The sequence below is a fragment of the Coregonus clupeaformis genome, unplaced genomic scaffold (genome assembly GCF_020615455.1).
Source record: "Coregonus clupeaformis isolate EN_2021a unplaced genomic scaffold, ASM2061545v1 scaf0069, whole genome shotgun sequence".
NCBI classification, from domain to species: Eukaryota; Metazoa; Chordata; class Actinopteri; order Salmoniformes; family Salmonidae; genus Coregonus; species Coregonus clupeaformis.
In genome coordinates this window covers 345,001-365,569 of record NW_025533524.1, presented here as the reverse complement: position 1 = coordinate 365,569, position 20,569 = coordinate 345,001, and the positions used below count along the sequence as shown (strand labels likewise).

The 20,569-nt window shown below is 43.3% G+C and overlaps 1 protein-coding gene across 1 annotated transcript; it reads right to left on the bottom strand.

Moving 5' to 3' along the window:
* Positions 1-516: 516 nt before the first annotated feature.
* On the bottom strand, positions 517-15,668 carry LOC121556163 (transmembrane emp24 domain-containing protein 10). The gene is made up of 5 exons (XM_041870056.2): positions 15,321-15,668; positions 9,185-9,305; positions 8,514-8,587; positions 3,388-3,514; positions 517-2,539 (listed from the first exon to the last, which is right to left on the bottom strand). The coding sequence occupies exons 1-5, from the start codon at positions 15,495-15,497 to the stop codon at positions 2,418-2,420; spliced, it is 621 nt and encodes a 206-aa protein (XP_041725990.1). The 5' UTR covers positions 15,498-15,668; the 3' UTR covers positions 517-2,417.
* Positions 15,669-20,569: the final 4,901 nt, after the last annotated feature.

The window sequence follows — 20,569 nt, the reverse complement described above, 5'->3', positions numbered from 1 at the left end:
ATAATTTAATCATATTTTATAATATTAGGTAGACAGTACTAGTAGAATCTTTATAAAATAATATATATATATATATATGAATCACTTATGAAGATGCCATAATGACAAAGATTTTTAGAGCCAAGCACGAGCTAGTGAGATTTCCCTTAGGGACGCCTACTCTGTGAAGCGCTTGTGCAATAAATCAATTCGCCCATGCATTCCTTCTAAACAACGCAATTTGTAGAAACGTTGCCAAAGTCTAAAAAACGCGGTCCAGATTTTAGTTTTGTAAACAGAAAGCTATATGGAATTCAAATGTTTTATCGATAAGAAAATTTGCAGAATGTCGGCGAAAACCCATCTCGCTCCATCTTCTCCCACTGCCGGCCACTGGGCTTCCCTCTCATCGCCAGATTTGATGGTGAGCGGAAACGCCAACTGGATGCTTCACATTTATACATCCGGCTCATTGTTCTGTGATAATGCTGCGTGAATGTCCCTGGGTCCTCACATCACAAAATCCCAAGCAGCATGTTTTGTAAATCCATCCAATATTTTTATTGAATAAAAGCCCAACACAAACCTTTACAAAATTGATATCAATCAACACAGAAATCATTGATTGAAAACATAGCAAATGTTCACTGTTAAAATTGTATGTACTGTATGTTAATAAAAATGACAAAAAATAGTTGGAATATCTTTTAACTAACTCCAAACCCTCATGTAACCAAAACCCCATAATTATCTCCAAAAGAATGTTGGCCAGGCTAGGATCTTGGATGTAAGTGTTGTAATTTGGAATCGATCCCCAAAAACAAGAAGCAATAGCCTGGTCCCAGATCTGTTTGTGTTGTCTTGCTTTGCCAACTCCCATGGTCACTGTCGTCAAACAAACAGATCTGGGACCAGGCTAAAGAAGCAAATAATTTCCCCTGAAATTTAAAATACACTAGCCTACTCAAAATGGAACACATCCAAGGAAGTTAGGATATTTTCCATGTTACTACAAAACCACCACAGATGCAAAGCTGGCATGTACAATGGCAGTACAATCCTACTATCCTCCTTTTCAGCACTCGTTCTGATGTTGTCGTCTGCCATTTTTCTAGTAATAAGGATTGACATGTATGTGTGGGTCAAGTTCTAATAGCCAGATTCAAGGGTTCTCAAAAGAGGAAGAGAGGAGTAATTTATACAGCGAACTACCACTTGGCTTAAAACACGTTCAGATGGCAACGTAGATGTGTGGCTGTTATCTTTTGTGCATCTTAAAATACAATTAAAAACGGAAGAACTTGCAACAAGTGTTCTCCTAGAAATGACCTAGTTTTCAAGATGATATTTACTGCATCCCAAATGGCACCCTATTCCCTAAATAGCGCACTACTTTTGACCAGGGCCCCGTGCACTTGATCTGGAACAGGGTGCCATTTAAAAGAAAACCAACCATTAATTCCCTGATAATTTATGAAACCCTCTCCCCCAAAAAATACCTGCCCTGCGATAGCAACTACATAGCATTTACAATATCAAAACAAACTAAAAGACCCTGTCAAAATTTAGTTACCAAACATGTATTCAAATTAATTAAACTGACAAAACACAGAAGTTCAGTGGTTGCCATAGTTTCTCTCTCCCGAGTTATTCCACATTCCGCCTGCTGTTCATAGAAGGCTTCACTTAAAAAAAAGGGCATCAAGAATATAAGGTACGTCCCAAATGTCACCCTATTGCTTACCTAGTGCAATACTTTGACCAGAGCCCTATGGGACCTGGTCAAAAGTAGTGAACTATATAGGGAATAGGGTGCCATTTGGGACGTACAGCACACTATATCCTATAGCTCGCTTGGCATGGCCAAGACTTTGTACAACAATATAAAAGGGCAATAGACATTCTCTCAAGGGGGCATCCATTCATCCCAACAAAATAAAACATAACTCCAAATCAAACTGTACACATTAAATGACAATCGATCCTCAAAGCATCAGGCGCTTATTCAGCAGGATGCAGATAGAATTGTAACACATAGAACATTCTCGCTCTGAATAAAAATCTGTATATTCTACTCTTTTTTGTTTTGTTTGTTTCACTCTGCTGAATGAGCCCCAGGTATATATGTCTTTCAGAGAATAGGCTACCCTTGGCGCTCTCTCACCACCACACCCACGAAACTAGTAGAGTTGTTCTGCTCAACCCTTTGATTGTCATTATTGGATGGGTCCCAAACAGTGCCCTATTTATTTATAGTGAACTGCTTTTGACCAGAGTCTATGGGGCTTCAGCAAAACTTCAGCCTATGGGGCTCTGGTCAAAAGCAGGGTCGCTATACAGGGAACAGGGTGCCGTTTTGCTGAAGCCAGTCCGAGGAGGGTGGAGGTTGGTCGGGTAGCATTGGCTGCTCCCCCCCTGGGCGGAGTGGTGGTGCCTCTCTACTCGATGAGCTTCTTTGCCTTGAAGAAGCGTCGTAGGTAGAAGACCTGCCAGGTGGCCAGGCCAATCAGACAGCACATAGAGAAAATGCTGAAGTACAGGACACGTGTGTTGGTGGACTCTGGAAGAAGGAGAACGTAGTTAGAAATATAGAATATTGATGAGAATGAGTAATGTAATGTAAAAATACGTGTTGACGATGAGCTAAGACTATGCATTAGGAACAATCACATGTATATCTTGAAATCCTGCATAAAACATGTATTGATGTCAATGGAAGATTTCTCAAATAGACGGATTGAGAACTTCACACACACACACACACACTGCCAGTTGACCATTATCTGATTGTTCTGAGCATTTAGGTCTGATGGAATTTTGTGAATTTGCCTTCTATAATCACAGTAGTTCTCAATGCCATGTCAAGCTAGCAAGATTAGCCTAGGATCTAAAGCTAATCATCAATGTGATTGAAAATCACTAGTCTCTAGAAAGGACCAGCTCACATGAATATGTCAAATTATTTTCCTTTGGTTTGGGGTGATGGGAGTGAGGTAGGAGGTTTGGGTGCGACAGAAAGAAGATTAAAAAATATATATATATAAAAAAAAAAACATATTGTAAAGTGGTTATCCCACTGGCTATAAGGTGAATGCACCAATTTGTAAGTCGCTCTGGATAAGAGCGTCTGCTAAATGACGTAAATGTAAATATTTTAATCAACCATATTAATCAAATTGTGGTCCTCTGTAGCTCAATTGGTAGAGCACGGCGCTTGTAACGCCCAGGTTAGTGGGTTCGATCCCCGGGACCACCCATACGTAAAAATGTATGCACACATGACTGTAAGTCGCTTTGGATAAAAGCGTCTGCTAAATGGCATATTATTATTATCAACACACACACACACACAGGTCCATCTCAGACTAGTAAATGGCAATGCTACTATCAGTACTGTGTTCTTCTTACCGTTGGTGTCTCTCATCTCCTCCTCCCTCTTCTTCATGTAGGCAAAGTCATTGACGATGGACTCTGATAGGTCCTCCAGTCGCCTTAGCTCCACCTCCAGGGGCTTCAGCTTCTCCACCTTGGCGATCTGAGTGGACGAGAGAGCTGCCAATCAAAAAACAACGCGACCCCACAATTCATCCCTTGCTGGTTGGTGTTTATTGGATTGGATTTAGGATCCTCAAGTTGTTTGTTGGATAGTGCAGCAGGAAAGGGATGAACATTTATAAATAAAGGTCATTCTAGATAGAAGCTTGGACTGTTGTGCTGTGTCCCAGTTTGTCCAGTAGGTGTCACTCTTGAGCTGTAGCAGTGGCAGTTATTGTCCAATAGTTTCAACAGGAACACACAGTGCAATCTGTCTGGCAGCGCAAAGCTTTACCGCTCCCCTCTCTCAGAATGTCTCTTCCCCAAGCTACAGCTAAACCACATCTTAAAGGGATTGAATCAGGACTGTATTGAAAAATCATCAGGATTTTGACTAGGGGATAGGGCCGTTTCAAATATATAAGAATGGCGGATAATGTCAGAACAACTGGAAAAATCACATTTCTCAACCAAGTAAATCAAATTAATAACTTTGTATCTGAAATAAATATGTAATGCCTTGATCAGACCGACAGCGTAATTGCATCAATGCTGCGTAACAAATTATGCAGTCAAACTCTTTTCATTATGTAATCCAACATATTTTGTGGATATGTGTGCAACAAAAGTTCAATATTCACCTTTTGCTACTATTTATCAAATCTAAGCATACAGTTTGATGCATACAGTTTGATGCATACAGTTTGATGCATACGTTGCAACTGCCTCTGCAACGCAATGCTGCAAGGCAAACGTAGTGTTCCATTGGAAATGAATGTACTTCTGGTGTACCAAAACGCAATGACACTGTCGGTCTGATCAAGGCATAAGAACGAAGAAAACAAGTGAAATCAAGATGACCAGACAGACCACAGACAGACAGACAGACAGACCACAGACAGACCAGACGTCACAGTAGCAAGACATTGCGTTGGCTACAGACAAGACAGGGATTCTAGCCAACTTGCACTTCCTAGTTTCCTTGCCAACTACGTTCTAGTCTACACCACACAGTGACGTTCCGTAGCTAAGTACGAATGTACTGTACAGTATTCACCCACACAGGCTTGCCCACATTAACACAGACAGCAGTAGCTAGCCTAGCCTCGGGCTCAATCAGTGTGCGTGGGGTGTGTGGGTAGAGTGGGTTAGCAATTCACAATACAAGTCAGCAGAACAGTGTGTGCAGTGTTTACCGTAGTGCCTTCAGAAAGTATTCACACCCCTTGACTTTTCCACATTTAGTTATTCTACAGCCTGAATTTAAAATGGATTGTGTCACTGGTCTACACACAATACCCCATAACGTCAAAGTGTAGTTATGTTTTTTGACATTTTTACAATTGAAAAAAAATAAAAAATACAAAAGATGAAATGTCTTGATGTCAATAAGTATTCAACCCCTTTGTTATGGCAAGCCTAAATAAGTTCAGGAGTAAGAATGTGTAATAATAGTGTTTAACATGATTTTTTGAAGGACTCAGTCGAGCAGTGGATTTCAAACACAGATTCAACCACAAAGACCAGGGAGGTTTTTCAATGTCTCGCAAAGATGAAAAAAAATTAAATAACAGACATTGAATATCCCTTTGAGCATGGTGAAGTTATTAATTACACTTGGTGTATCAATACACCCAGTTACTACAAAGATACAGGCGTCCTTCCTAACTCAGTTGCCGGAGAGGAAGGAAACCGCTCACTTTAAAACAGTTACAGAGTTTAATGGCTGTGATAGGAGAAAACTGAGGATGGATCAACAACATTGTAGTTACTCCACAATACTAACCTAAATGACAGAGTGAAAAGAAGGAAGCCTGTACAGAATAAAAATATACCAAAACATGCATCCTGTTTGCAATAAGGCACTAAAGTAATACTGCAAAAAATGTGGCAAAGAAATTACCTTTATGTCCTGAATACAAAGCATTATGTTTGGGGCAAATCCAACACATCACTGTGGCTGCATCAAGTTATGGGTATGCTTGTCATTGACAAGGACTAGGGAGTTTTTTAGGATAAAAATAAACGCAATAGAGCTAAGCACAGGAAAAGTCCTAGAGGAAAACTCAGTCTGCTTTCCAACAGACACTGGGAGACGCATTCAAGTTGCTTACCAAGAAGACAGTGAATGTTCCTCAGTGGCCGACAGGGCATAAAATTAACTTTTTTGTCCACCAGCCACTGTGGGAAGTAGATTTTAAAACTCTACCAGCCACTCAGATTTTGTACCAGCCAAAATACTTTTTGCATACTAACATTACACCATCAAAACACAAAAAAACAGATGAGCATGCTTTGTAATGTTTCTAAAAACAAATGCATTACTAGTAAGAAGTAATGTGGTATATTGTTTAATTTCATATTTTGTGACCTGAGTCTTTTAACCAAAATATCACAGGGCCTGTGTAGCTCAGTTGGTAGAGCATGGCGCTTGCAACGCAAGGGTTGTGGGTTCGATTCCCACGGGGGGCCAGTATGAAAAAAATCTTTGACATCTTACTTGGCCGCCAATGTCAAAACCTACCCGCATTTGGCAGGTTGCCAGTGTTAATTTTAGGCCCTGGTGGCCGAGTCTACTTGAAACTATATGGCAAGACTTGAAAATGGCTGTCTAGCAATGATCAACAACCAACTTGACAGAGCTTGAAGAATTTTACAAAGCATAATGTGCAAATATTGTACAATCCAGGTGTGCAAAGCTCTTAGAGACTTACCCAGAAAGACTCACAGCTGTAATCGCTGCCCAAGGTGATTCTAACATGCATTGACTCAGGGGTGTGAATACTGATGTTAATTTAGGTATTTCTGTATTTTATGTTCAATACATTTGCACAAAAAATAAAAAAATGTAAACATGTTTTCACTTTGCCATTACGGGGTATTTTGTGTAGATGGATGAGAAAAATATATATTTAATACATTTTGAATTCAGGTTGTAACAACAAAATGTGGAATAAGTCAATTGGTTTGTATACTTTCTGTAGACCGTGTTCTAATACTAGAGTGACTCAGTCATCATTTACATTTTAGTCATTTAGCAGACGCTCTTATCCAGAGCGACTTACATGAGCAATTAGGGTTAAGTGCCTTGCTCAAGGGCACATCGACAGATTTTTCATCTAGTCGGCTCGGGGATTAGAACCAGCGACCTTTCGGTTACTGGCACAACGCTCTTAACCACTAAGCTACCTGCCGCCCATTCGCTATGGGAGCCCCATGCCATGAATTTTATATGAGATGGTCTAGTTTTTTATTTTGGTGGTTGTTAATGCTCAAAGATGATCTATGAAATATACTGTACATCTCCATACTTTACATCCGGTTTTAGTCGTTTCACATCACAGCAGTACTAGGTTTCCATCCAAATGGAGACAGATTTTCATGTGAATATTCTAAAATATGCATTAAAAACAATATGCGCATTTTCCCGCCAGAGATGTTACCATCAAACAGCCTTTTTGTGGATAAAAGGCTGTGCGTGATGACGTAGTGCACATAACAGCCCCCCCACCAAATAAACAAGTTATACTTTTCCAGCCCAGTGTGCAGGGGCTTCTTTAAACAATTGCATTCAACATTTCCTATACACACTGTGCCTGCAAAGCAAATAAGCAATCCCTTAATGGTGCAAGAGCGTACGTGCACTTCAGTTTCACTTTGAAGCTTTCCCAGTACCACTAGTACCAGCAGCAGTACCACTAGTACCAGCAGCAGTACCACTAGCACCAGCAGCAGTACCACTAGCACCAGCAGCAGTACCACTAGTACCAGCAGCAGTACCACTAGTACCAGCAGCAGTACCACTAGCACCAGCAGCAGTACCACTAGTACCAGCAGCAGTACCACTAGTACCAGCAGCAGTACCACTAGCACCAGCAGCAGTACCACTAGCACCAGCAGCAGTACCACTAGCACCAGCAGCAGTACCACTAGCACCAGCAGCACCACTAGCACCAGCAGCAGTACCACTAGCACCAGCAGCAGTACCAGCAGCAGTACCACTAGCACCAGCAGCAGTACCACTAGCACCAGCAGCAGTACCACTAGTACCAGCAGCAGTACCACTAGCACCAGCAGCAGTACCACTAGTACCAGCAGCAGTACCACTAGCACCAGCAGCAGTACCACTAGTACCAGCAGCAGTACCACTAGCACCAGCAGCAGTACCACTAGTACCAGCAGCAGTACCAGCAGCAGTACCACTAGCACCAGCAGCAGTACCACTAGCACCAGCAGCAGTACCACTAGCACCAGCAGCAGTACCACTAGCACCAGCAGCAGTACCACTAGCACCAGCAGCAGTACCAGCAGCAGTACCAGCAGCACCAGCAGCAGTACCAGCAGCAGTACCACTAGTACCAGCAGCAGTACCACTAGTACCAGCAGCAGTACCACTAGCACCAGCAGCAGTACCACTAGCACCAGCAGCAGTACCACTAGCACCAGCAGCAGTACCACTAGCACCAGCAGCAGTACCACTAGCACCAGCAGCAGTACCACTAGTACCAGCAGCAGTACCACTAGCACCAGCAGCAGTACCACTAGCACCAGCAGCAGTACCACTAGTACCAGCAGCAGTACCACTAGTACCAGCAGCAGTACCAGCAGCAGTACCAGCAGCAGTACCAGCAGCAGTACCACTAGTACCAGCAGCAGTACCACTAGTACCAGCAGCAGTACCACTAGTACCAGCAGCAGTACCACTAGCACCAGCAACAGTACCACTAGCACCAGCAGCAGTACCACTAGCACCAGAAGCAGTACCACTAGCACCAGCAGCAGTACCACTAGCACCAGCAGCAGTACCACTAGCACCAGCAGCAGTACCACTAGTACCAGCAGCAGTACCACTAGTACCAGCAGTACCACTAGCACCAGCAGCAGTACCACTAGTACCAGCAGCAGTACCACTAGCACCAGCAGCAGTACCACTAGTACCAGCAGCAGTACCAGCACCAGCTGTACCCGTACCACCCGTACCGCCAGTACCGGTGACTCACCTCTTCATAGTTCTTGGCCTCCACTCCGTGTTTCATGTCCAGATTAACCAGCTGGTCAGGGATCCTCCCAGTTCCTGGGTGACAGAACAAACACATGATTTACTACATTTACAAGGCATTGGGATGGCTTTACTCAGCTTATTCAATAACAGCAAGCAATGACACAAGTTGGAAGGACTCCTTCCAGTCACATGGAGTGCATTTGGCAGGTCACAATGTTTTGTTTCATTCAGATAGAAATATTCTAATGTAGAACAAACACTGTTAGCATTTCTATCTGCAACGTTTAACAACACTTGGGTAGTGAATGTGGTCCTGCTATAAACCTGTACCGTCCCAACTTATCCCCTGCTGCTTCGTTCACTTATTGGTTGCAGACTGACTGGCCTCCATTAAGTGTTTAAACAGAGGAGTGTTCTCAGAACCCTGACCCAAATCTTGCATGTGCTGGCCAGCTATAGCCTGAAATCCAGAACCTGTTGTACTTTGTGTCATGCTTATCAGTGGAAAGCTAACTCAAACCCAGGCTAATCTGTCAACAAATGACTACTTGAGGAGTAATGCAGTTAGGCTATAAATTGCATTGAACAATGCCTGCTCCTTCCAAACATCTAGGTTAAGGATTACCATCATTAAGTACCACAAAATAAATACTATGCACTTTGACTTACCCATGGGTGACTTGCTCTCAAAGCACACTTCAAACATGTCATAATCCTCTGTTGTGAAGGCAAACTTCCCTTTCGTTGCATCTTCCTTTGAGTAGAGGGTGTGTCCCGACGAGTCTGTGATCTAAACACAGGTGATAATACAATAACATAAACAACAACAACAACAACAACCTGCCCGCTTGACCCTATCCCCTCCTCTCTTCTCCAGACCATTTCCAGAGACCTTCTCCCTTACCTCACCTCGCTCATCAACTCATCCTTGACCGCTGGCCATGTCCCTTCCGTCTTCAAGAGAGCGAGAGTTGCACCCCTCCTCAAAAAACCTACACTCGATCCCTCCGATGTCAACAACTACAGACCAGTATCCCTTCTTTATTTTATCTCCAAAACTCTTGAGCGTGCCGTCTTTAGCCAACTCTCCTGCTAGCTCTCTCAGAATTACCACCTTGATCCAAACCAGTCAGGATTCAAGAATGGTCATTCAACTGAGACTTCTCTTCTCTGTGTCACGGAGCCTCTCCGCACTGCTAAAGCTAACTCTCTCCCCTCTGCTCTTATCCTTCTAGACCTACAGTGGGGGAAAAAAGTATTTAGTCAGCCACCAATTGTGCAAGTTCTCCCACTTAAAAAGATGAGAGAGGCCTGTAATTTTCATCATAGGTACATGTCAACTATGACAGACAAAATGAGGGAAAAAAATCCAGAAAATCACATTGTAGGATTTTTAATGAATTTATTTGCAAATTATGGTGGAAAATAAGTATTTGGTCAATAACAAAAGTTTCTCAATACTTTGTTATATACCCTTTGTTGGCAATGACACAGGTCAAACGTTTTCTGTAAGTCTTCACAAGGTTTTCACACACTGTTGCTGGTATTTTGGCCCATTCCTCCATGCAGATCTCCTCTAGAGCAGTGATGTTTTGGGGCTGTCGCTGGGCAACACTGACTTTCAATTCCCTCCAAAGATTTTCTATGGGGTTGAGATCTGGAGACTGGCTAGGCCACTCCAGGACCTTGAAATGCTTCTTACGAAGCCACTCCTTCGTTGCCCGGGCGGTGTGTTTGGGATCATTGTCATGCTGAAAGACCCAGCCACGTTTCATCTTCAATGCCCTTGCTGATGGAAGGAGGTTTTCACTCAAAATCTCACGATACATGGCCCCATTCATTCTTTCCTTTACACGGATCAGTCGTCCTGGTCCCTTTGCAGAAAAACAGCCCCAAAGCATGATGTTTCCACCCCCATGCTTCACAGTAGGTATGGTGTTCTTTGGATGCAACTCAGCATTCTTTGTCCTCCAAACACGACGAGTTGAGTTTTTACCAAAAAGTTCTATTTTGGTTTCATCTGACCATATGACATTCTCCCAATCATCTTCTGGATCATCCAAATGCACTCTAGCAAACTTCAGACGGGCCTGGACATGTACTTGCTTAAGCAGGGGGACACGATTTGAGTCCCTGGCGGCGTAGTGTGTTACTGATGGTAGGCTTTGTTACTTTGGTCCCAGCTCTCTGCAGGTCATTCACTAGGTCCCCCCGTGTGGTTCTGGGATTTTTGCTCACTGTTCTTGTGATCATTTTGACCCCACGGGGTGAGATCTTGCGTGGAGCCCCAGATCGAGGGAGATTATCAGTGGTCTTGTATGTCTTCCATTTCCTAATAATTGCTCCCACAGTTGATTTCTTCAAACCAAGCTGCTTACCTATTGCAGATTCAGTCTTCCCAGCCTGGTGCAGGTCTACAATTTTGTTTCTGGTGTCCTTTGACAGCTCTTTGGTCTTGGCCATAGTGGAGTTTGGAGTGTGACTGTTTGAGGTTGTGGACAGGTGTCTTTTATACTGATAACAAGTTCAAACAGGTGCCATTAATACAGGTAACGAGTGGAGGACAGAGGAGCCTCTTAAATAAGAAGTTACAGGTCTGTGAGAGCCAGAAATCTTGCTTGTTTGTAGGTGACCAAATACTTATTTTCCACCATAATTTGCAAATAAATTCATTAAAAATCCTACAATGTGATTTTCTGGAAAGGAAATTCTCAATTTGTCTGTCGTAGTTGACGTGTACCTATGATGAAAATTACAGGTGTCGTATCGGATGAGTGGTGGCAATTATTGCTGATGAACAAAAGGAGTCTGCTCATACTGAACGTTGATCATAAGGTTTATTCAGATCAGAAGCTTCAGCATGAGTGACAGGTGACATGACACCCGGAGAGCGACGCCTCAGAATGGCTGCTCTGCCTTCTCCTTCGTTTTTCCCCCTATTTATAAACAATGCAAAAAGATGCTCCCTCTTCTGGCCAATCCCCAGTCTCCCCTGTCTACAACACACTTCCGGTCTGTTGTATGTGACGTTACACCTAAAACATTCCCTCTTGATACTAACATAAACAACATTCCATTTCTTCATGAAAAACATTTAACACCATCATAATCTTAATACACTACACAGGCCTCTCATCTTTTTAAGTGGGAGAACTTGCACAATTGGTGGCTGACTAAATACTTGTTTTCCCCCACTGTATCCGCTGCCTTTGATACTGTGAACCATCAGATCCTCTTCTCCACCCTCTCGGAGTTGGGCATCTCCGGCGCTGCTCACTCTTGGATTGCGTCCTACCTGACAAGTCGCTCCTACCAGGTGGCGTGGCGAGAATCTGTCTCCGCACCATGTGCTCTCACCACTGGTGTACCCCAGGGCTCAGTGCTAGGCCCTCTCCTATTCTCTCTATACACCAAGTCACTTGGCTCTGTCATATCCTCACATGGTCTCTCCTATCATTGCTACGCAGACAACACACAATTAATGTTCTTCTTCTTCTGATAACCAGGTGGCGAATCGCATCTCTGCATGTCTGGCAGACATATCAGTGTGGATGTCGGATCACCACCTCAAGCTGAACCTCGGCAAGACGGCGCTGCTCTTCCTCCCGGGGAAGGACTGCCCGCTCCATGATCTCGCCATCACGGTTGACAACTCCATTGTGTCCTCCTCCCAGAGTGCAAAGAACCTTGGCGTGACCCTGGACAACACCCTGTCATTCTCCACTAACATCAAAGCGGTGAACCGATCCTGCAGGTTCATACTCTTCAACATTCGCAGAGTACGACCCTGCCTTACACAGGAAGCGGCACAGGTCCTAATCCAGGCACTTGTCATCTCCCGTCTGGATTACTGCAACTTGCTGTTGGCTGGGCTCCCTGCCTGTGCCATTAAACCCCTACAACTCATCCAGAATGCCGCAGCCCGTCTGGTGTTCAACCTTCCCAAGTTCTCTCACGTCACCCCGCTCCTCCGCACACTCCACTGGCTTCCAGTTGAGGCTCGCATCTACTACAAGACCATGGTGCTTGCCTACGGAGCTGTGAGGGGAACGGCACCTCCTTACCTTCAGGCTCTGATCAGACCCTACACCCAAACGAGGGCACTACGTTCATCCACCTCTGGCCTGCTAGCCCCCCTACCTCTACGGAAGCACAGTTCCCGCTCAGCCCAATCAAAACTGTTCGCTGCTCTGGCACCCCAATGGTGGAACAAGCTCCCCCACGACGCCAGGACAGCGGAGTCACTCACCACCTTCCGGAGACATTTGAAACCCTCCCTCTTTAAGGAATACCTGGAATAGTATCAAGTAATCCTTCTTCCCCCACAAAATGTTTTTTTTTTTTTTTTTAAGGAGGTTGTCCCACTGGCTATCATTAGTTGAATGCACCAATTTGTAAGTCGCTCTGGATAAGATCTTCTGCTACAGTGAGGGAAAAAAGTATTTGATCCCCTGCTGATTTTGTAAGTTTGCCCACTGACAAATAAATGATCAGTCTATAATTTTAAATGGTAGGTTTATTTGAACAGTGAGAGACAGAATAACAACAAAAACATCCAGATAAACGCATGTCAGAAATGTTATAAATTGATTTGCATTTTAATGAGGGAAATAACTATTTGACCCCCTCTCAATCAGAAAGATTTCTGGCTCCCAGGTGTCTTTTATACAGGTAACGAGCTGAGATTAGGAGCACACTCTTAAAGGGAGTGCTCCTAATCTCAGCTTGTTACCTGTATAAAAGACACCTGTCCACAGAAGCAATCAATCAATCAGATTCCAAATTCTCCACCATGGCCAAGACCAAAGAGTTCTCCAAGGCTGTCAGGGACAAGATTGTAGACCTACACAAGGCTGGAATGGGCTACAAGACCATCGCCAAGCAGCTTGGTGAGAAGGTGACAACAGTTGGTGCGATTATTCGCAAATGGAAGAAACACAAAAGGACTGTCAATCTCCCTCGGCCTGGGGCTCCATGCAAGATCTCACCTCGTGGAGTTGCAATGATCATGAGAACGGTGAGGAATCAGCCCAGAACTACACGGGAGGATCTTGTCAATGATCTCAAGGCAGCTGGGAACATAGTCACCAAGAAAACAATTGGTAACACACTACGGCGTGAAGGACTGAAATCCTGCAGTGCACGCAAGGTCCCCCTGCTCAAGAAAGCACATATACAGGCCCGTCTGAAGTTTGCCAATGAACATCTGAATGATTCAGAGGAGAACTGGGTGAAAGTGTTGTGGTCAGATGAGACCAAAATGGAGCTCTTTGGCATCAACTCAACTCGCCGTGTTTGGAGGAGGAGGAATGCTGCCTATGACCCCAAGAACACCATCCCCACCGTCAAACATGGAGGTGGAAACATTATGCTTTGGGGGTGTTTTTCTGCTAAGGGGACAGGACAACTTCACCGCATCAAAAGGGATGATGGACGGGGCCATGTACCGTCAAATCTTGGGTGAGAACCTCCTCCCCTCAGCCAGGGCATTGAAAATGAGTCGTGGATGGGTATTCCAGCATGACAATGACCCAAAACACACGGCCAAGGCAACAAAGGAGTGGCTCAAGAAGAAGCACATTAAGGTCCTGGAGTGGCCTAGCCAGTCTCCAAACCTTAATCCCATAGAAAATCTGTGGAGGGAGCTGAAGGTTCGAGTTGCCAAACGTCAGCCTCAAAACCTTAATGACTTGGAAAAGATCTGCAAAGAGGAGTGGGACAAAATCCCTCCTGAGATGTGTGCAAACCTGGTGGCCAACTACAAGAAACGTCTGACCTCTGATTGCCAACAAGGGTTTTGCCACCAAGTACTAAGTCATGTTTAGCAGAGGGGTCAAATACTTATTTCCCTCATTAAAATGCAAATCAATTTATAAAAATTTTGACATGCGTTTTTCTGGATTTTGTTGTTGTTATTCTGTCTCTCACTGTTCAAATAAACCTACCATTTAAAATTATAGACTGATCATGTCTTTGTCAGTGGGCAAACGTACAAAATCAGCAGGGGATCAAATACTTTTTGCCCTCACTGTAAATTATGTAAATGTAAATAAAGGCAGAAAATACAACACGTGTATTGACAGCTGGTGTTAGACAGTTGCAATAGGCAATGTTTACCCAGTGGCGTGTAATCTAAACTCTCTCTCACACAAAATCAGCTAACTTTGTCAATGTAGGCAAATTATAGACTTGTATGATTATGATTTGTATGAGTTGTCAAGTCTTATTATAACCTTGCATCCACATTGTTGACATCATCCTCATGAGCTAACTAGTAGCTACACGTTTCACAGAGTGAATGGGGGAGTTAAGACTGACGTGTAACATCCTGAATGAGTTTTCACCAACTCAACTGAAACTAAACATTGAAATAACAAAATAGTTAACTAGCGACACACTAGCCATGATCTGCAAGTTTAAATACCTTTACGTATTTAATACTATACACACTTCGTTTGAGAAAATGTACAATTCTGCTCTTTCTATCAAAACAATTTAAAAGCGCAAGAACCAGGAAGGATCTGTCACAGGCCCAACCACGCTAACGTTAGCTAGGACGCTAACGGCAACTAGGACGCTAACAGCAGCTAGGACGCTAACGGCAACTAGGACGCTAACGGCAACTAGGACGCTAACAGCAGCTGTCAACAAGACGTTTAGCTAGTTAGCTGTTATGGATAGCAATTTATATGGATAACTCGCTACGTTAGCATTTCCACGTAAACTGCGTTTGGGCATTCACTGTTAACAGCTAGTTAGGTTAGCTTACCCGTCAGTACCGTAACGCCAGCAGCATCAAACTCACCTTCAGGTTGGTTTTTGTGTTGGACTGCTCGCTGATTTCATACTCCCCCGTGACTAGCACGTCTTTGTGGATCTCTTCCCGTAAACATTTCCTTGAATTTACCGGTAAAAAGAAAGAAATTGACAATACCGATTCAATGAGAACCGGTAAAAGCAGTAGAGCAGCGAACCGAGCCATGGCTACTAGCCGAAACAAACATGCGCTACTGGCTAAAGGACTCGCTCTACGTCTCGGATGTCTCCATAGCGCCGCAGCTGTAAAGGCGGTCTACTGACGTTTGGTCTGGTGGATTGGTGTTTCCACTAGTTACCACAGCCAGGCTTCTACTGACGTTTGGTCTGGTGGATTGGTGTTTCCACTAGTTACCACAGCCAGGCTTCTACTGACGTTTGGTCTGGTGGATTGGGGTTTCCACTAGTTACCACAGCCAGGCTTCTACTGACGTTTGGTCTGTGTGAGGGAGGTGGATTGAGGTTTCCACTAGTTAACACAGCCACAAAGTCAAAATTGGCTACATCCTAAAAATTCATGAAAAACATTTGCTTTTCTTTCTTAATTCAAGGATCGAGTTATGCATAAGGTTAGCAGTGTGTTTAAGGTTAGGGTTAATAGATAAATGGTTTATGACTTTGTGACTGTGGTAACTAGATAGATAGATAGATAGATAGATAGATAGATAGATAGATAGATAGATAGATAGATAGATAGATAGATAGATAGATAGATAGATAGATAGATAGATAGATAGATAGAGACCTAACCAGACAGTACAGTAAGTGTTTAAACCTCAACAGCATTATGTAACAGGCCATATCACATTCACAGTTACTGGGGTATTCTGAAGATCCCCAAAGCTATTATTTTCTTGTCAGCAGCAGCTCAGGGATTACCCATTTAGGTTTGATGGACCTTATTCGGTTTCCAAGGAAACCTCCCCTTCCAGATCCCCTCGAGAGAACACAACACTCCACTCAGGTTGCTTCTCAAATGGCACCCTATACCCTATTCAGTGCACTACTCCCGCTTGGTACGTCAAACAACCCCTCTGAATATGTCACTCTCCCTGCCAGTTTTCTGAAGTGCCATTAACCGAATGTTTGATGTTATTTAACCTCTATTTATCTAGGTTAGTCTCACTGAATGAGATCAAATCTATTACCACAAGATATCGGGATTGGGGTCAATTCTATTTCAATTCCAGACTATTCAGAAAGTAAACCAAATTCCAATTCCAATTCCAAAATTGTCATAATTGAAGAAAGTGGGAATTTCAGTGTACTTCCTGAATTGACTGGAATTGACCCCGATCCTTAAAAAAGGCTCATGAACAGCTTCTACCCACAAGCCATGAGACTGCTAAATAGTTAACCAAAAAGCCACCCGGATTATCTGCATTCACCCTTTTTGCACTAACTCTTCTTTGACTCTATTTACACACACTGGACTACCCACACACTCACACATACCTAGACTGACACTCCAACATACATACACACACACATACACACACACACACACACACACACACTCACACATAACACGTACACACAGGCACACTGTCGCCACACACACACTTCCAAACTCATCACATACGCTGCTGCTACTGTCTATTACCTAACCTGTTGCCTAGTCACTTTACCCTTACCTATATGTACAGTACATATCTACCTTAATTACCTCGTGCCCCTGCACATGGGCTCAGTACTGCTACCCCGTGTATATAGCCAAGCTATCATTGCTCATTGTGTATTTATTCCTCGTGTTACACATTTATTTCTATTATTACTTTTAAATTGTTTTATTCTATTCTGCGTTGTTGGGAAGGGCCCGTAAATAAGCATTTCACTGTTAGTCTAAACCTGTTGTTTACCAAGCATGTGACAATTAAAATTTGATTTGATTTGATTCTGCTGGCAAAATGCTCTGTACATTTAAATTTAACACATGAAGTACATGAAACTGACCTCTCATTTCCACCTGAGCCATAGATAAAGCTACTGACCTGCCTCTATAGAGCCATAGATAAAGCTACTGACCTGCCTCTATAGAGCCATAGATAAAGCTACTGACCTGCCTCTATAGAGCCATAGATAAAGCTACTGACCTGCCTCTATAGAGCCATAGATAAAGCTACTGACCTGCCTCTATAGAGCCATAGATAAAGCTACTGACCTGCCTCTATAGAGCCATAGATAAAGCTACTGACCTGCCTCTATAGAGCCATAGATAAAGCTACTGACCTGCCTCTATAGAGCCATAGATAAAGCTACTGACCTGCCTCTATAGAGCCATAGATAAAGCTACTGACCTGCCTCTATAGAGCCATAGATAAAGCTACTGACCTGCCTCTATAGAGCCATAGATAAAGCTACTGACCTGCCTCTATAGAGCCATAGATAAAGCTACTGACCTGCCTCTATAGAGCCATAGATAAAGCTACTGACCTGCCTCTATAGAGCCATAGATAAAGCTACTGACCTGCCTCTATAGAGCCATAGATAAAGCTATAGAAACACTATATGGCCCTGGTCTTCACCTGGGAGCGATAATTAGGGTAATTGACCTGCTATGACCTGTTATGGCCTGTTATGGCCTGTTATGGCCTATTATGACCTGTTATGACCTGTAATGGCCTATTATGACCTGTTATGACCTGTTATGACCTGTTATGACCTGTCATGACCTGTTACGACCTGTTACGACCTGTTATGACCTGTTATGACCTGTTATGACCTGTCATGACCTCTTACGACCTGTTACGACCTGTCACGACCTGTCACGATCTGTTACGACCTGGTATGACCTGTTACGACCTGTTATGACCTGTTACGACCTGATATGACCTGTTACGACCTGTTACGACCTGTTATGACCTGTTATGACCTCTCTAATCACTGGTTCCATGGCCAACGTCATAATCCAGGCCAGATGTTGAGGATTATGACTTCTCTCACGTTTCAAGTTGTATTAGTCGTATGTATGGGATACGGAGGGTATATATCTTCCAAGGAAATGCTTACTGGCAGGTTCCTTCTCAACAATGCAACAACAATAAGAAATAAAAGATGAGAATATGAACATAAAGTAAATGGCAGTAGAATAGAATAGACATTTTAGCATCAGTATAGCAGTTTAGCATCAGTATAGCAGTTTAGCATCAGTATAGCATTTTAGCATCAGTATAGCAGTTTAGCATCAGTATAGCAGTTTAGCATCAGTATAGCAGTTTAGCATCAGTATAGCAGTTTAGCATCAGTATAGCAGTTTAGCATCAGTATAGCAGTTTAGCATCAGTATAGCAGTTTAGCATCAGTATAGCAGTTTAGCATCAGTATAGCAGTTTAGCATCAGTATAGCAGTTTAGCATCAGTATAGCAGTTTAGCATCAGTATAGCAGTTTAGCATCAGTATAGCAGTTTAGCATCAGTATAGCAGTTTAGCGTCAGTATAGCAGTTTAGCGTCAGTATAGCAGTTTAGCGTGGTCCTCTGTAGCTCAATTGGTAGAGCACGGCGCTTGTAACGCCAGGGTAGTGGGTTCGATCCCCGGGACCACCCATACGTAAAAATGTATGCACACATGACTGTAAGTCGCTTTGGATAAAAGCGTCTGCTAAATGGCATATTATTATTATTATTATTATTATTATTATAATACAGGAAGGCACAATCTATAGTCCAATATTTACACGTGTATTGGGGGAGGGGAGATGGGGGGTAAGTGTATAAACTGAGCAGTAGAATAAGAGTCTGGTAGCAGCAGTTGTGATGTGTGTGTAGCATGAATGTATGTATGTGTATGTCTGTGTGGGTTGTGCATGAGTGAGTGCATGTGTGCTAAGGTGCAGAGAATCAGTGCAGGTGGTCAGTCCAGTTCAAGTGTTCAGCAGTTTGATGGCTTGTAGATAGAAACTGCCTCTGAGCCTGTTGGTGTCACACCTCATGCTCCGATACCATCTGCCCAACGGTAAGGGAGAGACCTTGAAGTCGAGTTTGAAGGGAACAATAGTGTTGAATGCTGAACTGTAGTAAATGAACATCATTCTCACATACACTGAGTGTACCAGGTGAATCCATGTGAAAGCTATGATCCTTTATTGATGTCATATGTTAAATCCACTTCAATCAGTGTAGATGAAGGGGAGGAGATGGGTTAAAGAAGGATTTTTAAGCCTTGAGACAATTGAGACATGGATTGTGTATGTGTGCCATTCAGATGGTGAATGGGTAAGACAAAATATTTAAGTGCCTTTGAACGGGGTATGGTAGTAGGTGCCAGGCACACCAGTTTGAGCAAAGCACCCCCACAGCATGATGCTGCCACCCCCGTGCTTCACGGTTGGGATGGTGTTCTTCGGCTTGCAAGCACCCCCTTTTTCCTCCAAACATAACGATGGTCATTATGGCCAAACAGTTATATTTTTGTTTCATCAGACCAGAGGACATTTCTCCAAAAAGTACGATCTTTGTCCTCATGTGCAGTTGCAAACCGCAGTCTGGCTTTTTTATGGCGGTTTTGGAGCAGTGGCTTCTTCATTGCTGAGCGGCCTTTCAGGTTATGTCGATATAGGACTTGTTTTACTGTGGCTATAGATACTTTTGTACCTGTTTCCTCCAGCATCTTCACAAGGTCCTTTGCTGTTGTTCTGTGATTGATTTGCACTTTTCGAACCAAAGTACGTTAATCTCTAGGAGACAGAATGCGTCTCCTTCCTGAGCGGTATGACGGCTGCGTGGTCCCATGGTGTTTATACTTGCGTACTATTGTTTGTACAGATGAACGTGGTACCTTCAGGCGTTTGGAAATTCCTCCCAAGGATGAACCAGACTTGTGGAGGTCTACAATTCTTTTTCTGAGGTCTTGGCTGATTTATTTGGATTTTCCCATGATGTCAAGCAAAGAGGCACTGAGTTTGAAGGTAGGCCTTGAAATACATCCACAGGTACACCTCCAATTGACTCAAATGATGTCAATTAGCCTATCAGAAACTTCTAAAGCCATGACATCATTTTCTGGAATTTTCCAAGCTGTTTAAAGGCACAGTCAACTTAGTGTATGTAAACTTCTGACCCACTTGAATTGTGATACAGTGAATCATAAGTTAAATAATTTGTCTGTAAACAATTGTTGGAAAAATTATTTGTGTCATACACAAAGTAGATGTCCTAACCGACTTGCCAAAACTATAGTTTGTTAACAAGAATTTTGTGGAGTGGTTGAAAAACGAGTTTTAATGACTCCAACCTAAGT